General features: G+C 41.8%; 1 protein-coding gene across 7 annotated transcripts; it reads right to left on the reverse strand.

The window, feature by feature from the left end:
- LOC117426238 (rab5 GDP/GTP exchange factor-like) lies at nt 1-10,277 on the reverse strand. Of its 7 annotated transcripts, none has more exons than XM_034043636.3 (9): nt 10,178-10,277; nt 8,964-9,125; nt 7,592-7,731; nt 6,939-7,090; nt 6,347-6,416; nt 4,723-4,858; nt 4,119-4,210; nt 3,199-3,455; nt 1-2,709 (listed from the first exon to the last, which is right to left on the reverse strand). In XM_034043636.3, exons 2-9 carry the CDS (start codon nt 9,116-9,118, stop codon nt 2,395-2,397), a joined length of 1,317 nt encoding a protein of 438 aa, XP_033899527.1. In that variant the 5' UTR covers nt 9,119-9,125; nt 10,178-10,277; the 3' UTR covers nt 1-2,394. The 7 variants fall into 7 exon arrangements, with proteins under 7 accessions (XP_033899527.1, XP_058889260.1, XP_058889261.1 ...); XM_059033277.1 differs by having other exon boundaries at nt 8,964-9,122; nt 10,178-10,275; XM_059033278.1 differs by lacking the exon at nt 10,178-10,277 and adding an exon at nt 9,999-10,144 and having other exon boundaries at nt 8,964-9,122.
- Nucleotides 10,278-10,561: the final 284 nt, after the last annotated feature.

The following is a 10,561-nucleotide window of genomic DNA, read 5'->3' on the forward strand; positions in this document are numbered from 1 at the left end:
TAAATATATATATATATTTATTAGTACATTTCACAGTAGTTGTAAATTACTATACACAGACTTCTTAAACAGATTTTACAGAGGTTTACTATGTGCCTTACCTTCATTTTTAACACAACAGGCTTTTAAATCCAACCCTTAAAAACACACTATCTACTGTAGAGTAACCCCAGGACACTATGGGCCTGGCTTTTAAAACTCACCAAGTGAAATTACTGACTTCTAGATTTTGAACGTATACATCTGCCATTGCATTTCAAATTAAATGTAATGCGATTTGCTTTTGCACTTATTCTCAGAGAGAAACTCAACATTAGCTACCAAGCTTTGAAAATCAGCTGGAAACAATAAGATGTCCGGGAGAGAGATTCAATCACAAACCACACTGGGCTATACTCGCACCTGAGAAAGAGACCCACATTGGCCATATATCATGACTTGGTTACATACTGTACTTCAGAGATAGTGATCCACTGTAGTCATCACTGCAGATCTGGTATTTCACAATGATGCTACCTGTGACCTCTCCTAATGTGTTGGCATCACCAGCTAATAAACTGTAACTGTAAAATTGGTGAAGTCAGCTGAAGGCTCTTTGAATGTAAACAGCTGTTGCTTCTTATTGCAACATGTTCTTGGCTGGTAAAGGAAAATGATTCATAAACACACAAAGTCTACAACATTTCAATAAAAAGGCATTGATTATTCTAGAAATGTACCATATAAAACTTCATTTGACAGGCTCAGTAGGTCCCGCTAACTGGTTCATAACTTTCACGGACAAAGGCACTTAGACAATTGGATATACTGGCGTCTCAGTAAACACTTAGGAATATTTATCAGTAAACAGTCCTAACCTCTCATATCTCACAGACTTACTAATCGTCCCGTTTTTGGTCAATACACTGTACATTTGTACCTACGTCACGGCAAAAATGTGTGATAAAGCTATTTTAGACATACCCAAGAAAGATCAAATAAATATAAATTTGAATGAATACATATTACAGAAAAAGTCTTAAAGATCTATCTATACATTCACGAACCGTGACCCCTACTGTGTCTTTTCCTCTTGAGATTTTCATAAAATTTCAGGTACCGCTGTCGGGTCAAGTGAGTATTTCTGAATGTTTTGCTCAGTTTCTCCTCCATATCTGTTTAAAACACCAAAACGAGTAAGCTTGGCCAAACAGCAAGGTTAAGTAGAATATTTCCCTTGGACAGTACCCTTGGCCAAACAGATAAAAAAACATTTTGTGTTTATTTTATTTTTTTTTTAATCTTTCTCCTACCTTTTTATGATGTTTACAATTTGTATTGAGTTTTTTTTTTTTGTTTTTTTCAACTGCTGAGCCTGCAGGGGTCTCATTGTTGCATGGCTTTCTAGAATGATGAAATCAAAAGACACATTTAGTTGAAAGACAACTAGGGAAAACTTGGCAAAAACTCAATATTGGAATTCAGAAAGAATTCATAAAAAAACTACAAGGTAAAAGATTAAAAAAAACCAAAAAAAACATAAAACCATGATTTAAATCTATTTTTTGTTAAACGGTAGATTTGCCATCTCATGAAATCTCAAGGAAACCGATATGCAAAAATAACACTACAATACATTAATCAAGCCGATTTATATTACTTTATATTTTACTTTGTCAGACTGTTCTACATTTACAAATGCGGTAGAAAGGCTTACGGTATATAGACTGTTGCTTGATATGTCTTATATTTATTTGACAGCTAGCGATTGCTGTTGAGTAATTGGACAATGTCTCAATTTAGCAGTTTGTCTGTATGTAAACTATTTTGTATGACAAATATATCCTTCATTCAGAATGAATTAGGGATGTGAAGCAAAAAACAAATGTGTCCTCCAGTTTAAGGTCCTAGGAATGTTAGCTGCACAATGACCCACATGAAAGGCGAAACTGGATTTGGTTATGAGCCATAATTATCAACAGACATTTAGAGGACATTATTATTTTTTTCCACATCCCTAAAACAATATGCTTAAAGAGCAAGTAGCTTCATATACAATTGTGTTTTTTTTTTCTATTACACGTTCCTTACTATTTTACAGTGCTTGCAGTCATTATGAACAGCTCTGCTTCTCCAATATGTATTTAAGATCTTTGAGCTGGTTTTGAGGTTCTCTTGATAATCATAAATGTTGTAACTGAACAGCCTCACTAATTCAATTCAAACTATGTGACGTGACCACTGAGCTCTGTCAGCCCCAACTACTCTACATTTATAAACACCGAAAGTGAGTCAAAGCCAGGTAACAGAGCAGCAGAACCCAGAACCACACTCAATGACTGCAATCATCAAACAGCAAGGGGAATGTACAGAAAGCAATTCAAATGACATTTGAAGCTACTCTCTTTCAGGGTGCTAACTCTTTGTGCTGATAACATCCAGAGGAGCCTTTGCCTTGATCTCCTGCACCTGAGCATGCACAGACTGCACCCACTTTCCCAGCTCCTCCTCCATCTCTCGCATCCCCAGTGCCACCCGCTCCTGTCGCTTCTCAATCTCCCCCAGCAGCTCCCGGTTCTTCTTAGCCAGCCGCAGACCCTCCGACTCTGGCTCCGACACCGGGCTCTCCCGCTCCTCCGGCTTCCTGCCCTGCATGTACCCCTCAAACTGCTCCGGGGTCAGGTTCAGAGACGGCCCGTTCAGCTTCTCAATGAAGGTGACAGCGCAGCACTGAGGGAAGAGAAGGGCAGCACTAAAATACCAACAGTCTGTCTGTTCACAGGGCAGGTACAGCACAGCACAGGGATGGGTTTAGTGAAAGGTTAAGCCCTCTGTCAGTCTATTAACTTGATTAGCCACAGTATATAGGTAACATGCCTATTAATAAGGCTGTAAAGGTTTAAACATTTAAATCTATAAAACAGATTTGTAACTCTGACTGTAAAAGGTTTTATATGAGTCCAATACAGTTTTCTCACTGGCTTATTAGACCTGTGTTGAGTGCGCGCAACCTGTTTTGCTCACACCTACCACCTCCTGGGGTAGTTTCGGGTCCTCATTAACTACCAACAGAGTAATTTTAATTTGCATTTAAGATGTGCTTTACAGATCAAAAGAACTGCACTGCACTGAAGAGGGTGCAAAACTGAATTAACTGCGCCCTGATTTGACTACCAGATTCAGCTCCTGGATTCACTTTACGCAGAGTGTGCTTCTCACCAGGTTGGTGAAGTAGTATCCGGATTCCCCAGCCATGAGGCTATGCGGCAGACCGAAGCGGATGATGTACTGCATGTTGGAGTGTAGGCGGGGAGGGTTGGCCTTCAGCACCACGTGGATCAGCCCCGATAGGAAGTCGTCTGCGTTGGCCGGCTCAGGGTTGGAGGAGGCCAGGGCAGTGAAGATACTCTGGCTGCACTTGAACACACAGGAGAGCTTATCCTGAGGGGCACGCTTAGCGTCCATCCCGATTATTGCTAAGGAGAGGGAACAAAAAGACACAGGGCTACTTTATGGCATCTACATTTTCATAATATATAAAGTATTACTTGTTTAATATCCTCTCATGTGTGTTCTTTTATGATTACTTACTATTCCTAAAAGCTATTCCTGGAGTATCTAAGTGGCTCACCTGGTAAAAGCACTGCTGGCTGTGCTAAGTCTCTGGTCATTGCATAAGCTCTGGTGCTCCAGTAGGTTAGGGAGGCAAAACTGGCAGGGAATGTTTCTCCTTATTGCACTACAACAGACCCTACTGGCCAGGCACCAAGCATACACTTGCACCTGCATCTATTCCAGCAAAAAAGATAATTTTCTTAACCACTTTTTTGCTGAATTTCTGAAGTGAAATGACCACTAAGGTTGTGAAACTGTCATTTTGTATGGAGATTTTCATAACCGTAGCAGAGAGGGTGAAAAAACCCTAGTGGTTACTTATAAAACAATTTAGAAATTCTGCTCATAGAAATGGTTAAAATCATGGTAGATAACATTCTCAGCAAAACCATGCTGGGTTCTGGTAGTTGAAGCAGATCTATATTATATGCTGGCACAATCCAGTGATCTTCTTTTGCAGAATGGCAGCAAAGTTTCTGAAGCTCAGAACACATCAACCCACAGAGATACTGCTCTGTACTCACCTGTGATGGCTGAGAGGAAGTGGTCATTGACCTCAGAGCGACCCTCGCCAACTGGGACGCGAAGCATCTGTGGGGTGACCCAGTGGAGTGCTCTGAGGGGACAGTGTGGTCAGATGTCAAGCAGGGTGGGAGAGAATGGTGGGGAGGATAAATTAATTTCCCACATACAAAAAGGCAAGTTAGGGAAAAATGGAGGGGGGGGTGTCCACTTTATAAAGATATATACAAAGAGATGAGTATAATAAGACACAATCAAAAATGATTTGCACATGCCAAATAAAGATACATAGCCAAGTTAACAAGACACAACTATAATCACTTGCTTGAGCTGCAAGCAAAGTTCAGTTTTATAAATGTGTCTTCTTTACTTGGTCTCTTTTTGTAAGAATCAAATCTTATACAGCCATTTTTTATATTTGTACTATCGTTTTGTACATCACAAATTATATCACATGTTGCTCCTAAAATATTGCAAGTGGAATTGAAGTGGAATTCTTGCATTTAGAGCCCTGCATACCCCTAACTCTCTTCTTTTTGTAACTTCTATTACAATGACTTTGACAGTGAACTCTGTACTCTGCAGTGCTGCGCTGTGTGCTCTCACCGTATCCTCCTCTGCAGGGTCAGGTCTCTGTGCTCATCGTCCGAGCTGTCTGGACAGAACACCCACTTGTACAGCCGCGTCATGATCAGCTTCTCGATGTGCTCCATCATCGGGGCACTCTGCTCCTCTGGGAAGCCTGAGGGAGCAGGGGGGAGGACAGGACTCAGAATGGAGAATCGGGAATGGCAGGCAGAGGCAAAGTCAATCACACTTTACAGCAGATTACATTTGAAACAGTTTACATTCAACATTCAATACTGTGAACTTGACACTTATCGTTTCCAAAACCCAACTGACCTTACTTCCTCCCAGTCCATCACTTCTGATCCCCTACCCTAAACAACTGAGTCACACTATCTCCCCGTACCCCAGCTCTAACCCCTAGACCTCACTGCCTCCCAGTCCCTCAATCTCTAGGGTGGCCATTCGTCTGGTTTTATACCGGACAGTCCGGTTTTCAGCTGCTCTGTCCCCTGTCCAGTACTGATACGGCATTTTTATTTTGAAACGCCCAGCCTCCAAGAACCACAAAGATCCTATCCGTGTGCGTGTCATGATGACGCCCTTACGTTATGTCTGTTGCTTGCGCCACGTAACAAAGAGCCGTTGTCTTCTTCATCAGTTTCAAATTCACACACTCAATTCAAAATGCCCAAGCGAAAGACATCGTTCAATTCAGAATGGTCAAAAGAATATGATTTCATAGCAAAAAGCAGGAGGGGAGAGCATCATGCTGCTGAACTTTGTAAAGTCTACCATGCTGTGAAGCATCACCAGTCTTACAGAAGTATCGACTGAGGCGTAAAAGTTGATAAAGAAATCTACAATGACTCTTCCGTGGAGAAAGACCTGACGTGGGAAAACAAAGGCGAAAGCACTAAGCGAGAACGTTCGCGCGCCATATACCGTACAGAAGCACGTGGATTACATTAAAGCAAATTATCTTTTTTTTTTTCTTTGGCAACTGATGCCTCAAACAAGGGTGCAACTAAGTGTTTCCCCTTAGTTTTGAGATATCTTAATTTTGAGAAGGCGATCCAGCATTAAATTTAGCATTTCTGGAGCAGAACAGAGCAGTTGAGGGAGTTCTGTGACTTTGTTGAAGTGGAGGAGTGCAATCTATTGAGGCACGTTGTGACCTGGTGGCTTTCTCTGCTGCCGGCTATTGACAGATTGTTGAAATGTTGGAAACCTCTGACAAGCTACTTTCAGGGTTTAAGTGAGGAAGACTGCCCCAAAACACGATGGAAATGCTTCAGAGACGAGGGGATTGCCAATGAAGTGGCTGAGCTTTACTTTCTCTTTCTCAGTGTATGAGCTGATGAATGACATGAATAGGAAACTGGAGAGAAGGACTCGGGACCAGGCCTCACTGTCTCCTAGTCCTTCAGCTCTGACCACTAGGTATCTCTCTCTCTCTCCTAGGTTTATAACCAGTTCCTCAACTCTTAACTAAAAGGCCCCACATCTCCCAGTACCTTAGCTCTAACCACTAGACCTCACTGCCTCCAACATTTCTAACTTGTTGCTCACTAACATCTTGGAAATTCTGCCTACCAGTCCCTCGGCTCTCAGCCTCCTGCTTTCCTGGAACGGAGTTAGGTCTCAGTCTCATTGTACTCACTGTGAAAGTGTCCTGCGATGCTCTGGTAGAAATCCTGGACCAGGTCTGACTGCTTCTGTACTGGAAGGTACTGAAAGAAATCACAAGAAGCTCTTAGAGCATGCAGTAAAAAAAACTTCTAATTACCACCCCTTCATACAAAAATACTTAAAATGTCTCTCACCATTTCTACTACTTTCATTCTTGCAACAAGAAGGCTGTTGCATGAATCTTCCTCAAGGCTGGACCATGACAATCAGTTATAATATAGTAGCCTGTTTCTATTCAGATTATAAGGTAAAACTATAAAACAGACAAGGACCTACAAATGAGCGATAACCATTGTTTTAAAATCAATGTTCCTCCTGATTACGAGCATTAGCAACATTATCACAGGTTGATTATCTTTTTTGGTGCTTTTTTTTTTACTCTAATTGTGGCTATACAGATTTTCCAAGTGTGGTGCAGTAGCAAGAGAAATTGTCCACTTCCTTTTTTTCTAAGCGCTGTATCATTTCCTGTGGTAAATTGGTTTTAGACCTTGGTTATCCCTCCTTTCCTGGGTGGCTGGGTGAGTGAGAGAGACAGACAGGGCTGTCTGAGGGAGTGTTACCCGCTGTGACTCCAGGCTGCTGAGGAAGGCTGTGCAGCGGCGGTGTAGGACCTGGGTGGAGGGTTTACGCAGGGACTTCAGAAATTCAGTGAAGTCCACGGGTTGTGATTTCTGAGGTGCTGATGAGGTGACTGACTGGGTGTCAGCCGGTTCTGGAGAAAGAGACAGAGAGGCTGTTTAGATGGCTCAGCTCACCACACCCTTCCACACAACTTGACTGCACTACAAAACAATCAGATTCTTCTAAACAAATCTGCAGGCTAGCCAATTACGCTTGAGCATAATTTAAAATACCTGTGATGTTGAAAGCTGCAATGAGTTTAATAAAAAGTGTTTAATCATATTTCTGTGTTTAACTGGAGGGAGCCCATCAGCAAGAACAGTTTTGGAGTTAAAATTACATTAACAGAAACAAAATATATACCAGAGATGTTATTTTCCAAATTCCCAATGCTTGCAGCTTAATGCTAAATGTATCTTTTGGTACTGAGTGCATTAAGCTCCTCTTGTTTCTTTGCGTAGTGCTTAACTAACTCCTGAATGAATCTGAGGGGTTCTAAAACGCAGTAGCACTTAAAATCTTGCCAGAAGGTGGTGGGTGGTTTTCAAATTAAAAGTACTGGAATGAAGGGGCAGTCGTGTGGGTTACCTACCGCTCCCTCTCTTGGGGGGAGTTCTGGAGCCCCCGAAGAGTCTCTTCATGGTGTTGACACGCCGGCTCATCTCACTGCTCTTCTTCTCCTCAAACTTGGAGAAGGTCAGGGGCTTCCCCCCTTCCACACTGGGACAAGGCCTGCAGAGAGAAACTGCAGGTCAAACCCCTTCCATAATTAAATGATTTATGCTTCTGATCCAAATGCTGGAAGCTATATTGTCCTGAATGGTCTCCAAAGTAAAGACAGGAACATCAGTGATTTGGGCGGTCTGACAGAAGCACCTGCCAACTGAGCACCAGTTATCAGACTACCAAAGTGTCAGAGCTGCTGTCTTCAATCAATCAATTTTTATTTTCTATAGCGCCTTTCATAGGGGACCACCACCACAAAACGCTTTACAAGATGCAGTAACAACAAGAAAATCCATAATACTTCAAATACAGAGAAATGCATAATACATGCTATACAGTTGTATAGTTGTATAGTGCATAATACATGATAGTAGCATAATACATAATAGTAGCAGCAACACAGCAGCTAATAGCAGATATCAGGCTTAAAGAACATGGAAAGCAAGAGAGAACAGATGGGTCTTGAGAGTTGCCTTAAAGCAAGCGACGGTGGGAGCATCACGCACCAAAGCTGGGAGAGAGTTCCAAAGAGTCGGAGCCATGAAGCTAAACAAGCGTTCTCCAAGTGTGGTGCACTTTTGCTTGTGGATAACAAGCAGGCGAGAGTCGGAGGACCTCAGCCTGCGGGCAGAGACATAGTGGGTCAGCAGGTTGAGGAGGTACTCGGGACCTATGTGATGAAGGGCATTGTAGGTGAGCAGGAGAGTTTTGAAAGTAATCCTGAACTTTACAGGTTGCCAGTGCAGCTGGGCAAGACGGGGGTGATGTGATCATGTTTTTTACATCTGGTAAGGATCCTGGCAGCGGCATTCTGAACTAGCTGGAGTCGGTTTATGGTACGTGTCGGGAGACCACCACATAGAGAGCTGCAGTAGTCGAGTCGAGAGGAGACAAATGCATGGCAAAGTATCTTCGCATCCGGGAGGGAAAGGTAGGGACGGACTTTGGAGATATTTCGAAGATGGTAGAAGGAAGATTTGACCACGGAGGAGATGTGGGCATCAAAGGAGAGGTTGCTATCCTCAACTTTGTTCCGAAAGAAAGAGGAGAAATCATGACAGGTAAGAGAGGTGGATGAATAGGAGATTGATCTGTCTTGTCCATTGTGACAGAAAGGGAGATGCAGCTTTTATAGATTACAGATATTTCTGGTTGTTAAAACAGTTCCTTGGTTATACCTAAAGTAAACAGCACAGTACCCCCATGCTATGCTGAAGCCCCAGACTGCCCCCTCTTACCCAGTGTCTCTCTTCTGGTCAGGTTGACTCCTGTTCCTCTTCCGCCAGCATTTGGAGCAGTACCCCTGCCATGCTGGGTTACCATAGTAACCACAGCCCTCTTTGCACAGCAGCTCTGATTGGTCAACATGGATCCCTCTGTGCGCCTCCCACATTATCCTACTGAAAAGGAAACAAACCAGGTGAGATGTGGGGTGTGGAAATAGAATTCTCTATCCTTGACTACCGACATAATGGACTGAATTACGTTTTAGAGAAAACGTTTAGCTAGAATGTTCCAATGTTAGAATTATGTGTACATGTTAAATCGTATACAATCTATATTTTCCACCATGAGTGAAAATAATAGGCAGGTTAGACTTTAACTCAGTAACGTTGTGTAAAGCATTTTTTTTTTCAATTGTATGTGAAATTCTGCTTCCCCCTGTAGGTTAAAAGCTGAATATGATTAAATTCTTCAGTGGGGGGAAAACAAACAACAGTTGTACCTTAATTTCAAAGTTTCATCTCTTATTTTAGATTTTCTACAAAACTAAAACATAAACCATCCGGTGACACACCTCTACGAGCATATTACAAATATGTATTTCACTTCATGTCTTTACAATTTTCCAGTCCTGACCCTAATGTGTGCCTCTGTTTAAGATGTGCATGTTGTGTAGCGAGTGACCAGCGTTTATCTACTAACGTGTTAAATGACATTAAATAAACTCTTACGTTTATTCATTTTAATGTTCTTAACTAAAACGTACATTTGTTTGGTTTAACAACTCCATACGCTGCCAATGTGATTGTAAGAGAACAACAGCAGAGTTAAACTAGTTTCAGGAAGAGCCAGATGTGTCCTGTTTTTATTTATTTTTTGCTATAATCTCCGAACAACCTGAAACGCGTTTTAAAGCTTTTCCTGTCCACGAACAGAACAGTCGTCACGGACACGCAGCGGTGGTCTGATACGATAAAAAAAAAAAACAGACCTATTTAAAAGAAAATAATAATAAGTAGCTGTACAGCCTAATGACTTCCCGTGTTTACCTCTCTGTGACGCCTCACCCGGAACACGATTTTTGACAAAGGTCACATAACACTCCTTAAGAATACTTTATTTACATCCGGATGTTTATAATAAATGTCTTTTCATCTCTACAGACGACGTTTAATGCCAAGAAAAAAAAACAAACGTAAGGAAATGTAGAAAACTAGATTTAACGTACCTGGGGTGTTAGATAAGACAGCACTTCCGGGAACAAACGTAAGTGATGCTCACGTGTTTTTTCCTCTTACTGGAAGTTCCAGCTCAGTCAGAGATGGTGGGAAGTGGAACGCGTATTTTATGTTCCATTTTTTTCTTTAAATTATTCAGCAGTTTAGCCTTTTATTTAATAATATACCATAAAGATGACCTTGGTAACAGATAAACTAGGTAGCCCCCAAAGAAAGGTATTGCTAGTAGCTTGTAGGAACAGCGTATGAAGGTCTGTGCTGGTCCTTGCAGTATATGGAGGGTAGGGTTTGTGCCAGCTTATACTTTCCAGCATACTGTAGATGTCATGCATGTGTCTAATTCACGTTCTGTTTATGTCTGCAAAGCTGAATGG

This window comes from Acipenser ruthenus, chromosome 11 (genome assembly GCF_902713425.1).
Source record: "Acipenser ruthenus chromosome 11, fAciRut3.2 maternal haplotype, whole genome shotgun sequence".
In the NCBI taxonomy this organism is placed as follows: domain Eukaryota; kingdom Metazoa; phylum Chordata; class Actinopteri; order Acipenseriformes; family Acipenseridae; genus Acipenser; species Acipenser ruthenus.

Excerpts from the sequence above, each read along its gene's own strand:
- LOC117426238 (XM_059033276.1), bottom strand. Across the intron at positions 7,091-7,591 it reads TCCCCCCAAGAGAGGGAGCG|AACCGGCTGACACCCAGTCA; the intron begins GTAGGTAACCCA and ends CTCTTTCTCCAG. Across the intron at positions 2,710-3,198 it reads GATACTACTTCACCAACCTG|TGCTGCGCTGTCACCTTCAT; the intron begins GTGAGAAGCACA and ends CTCTTCCCTCAG.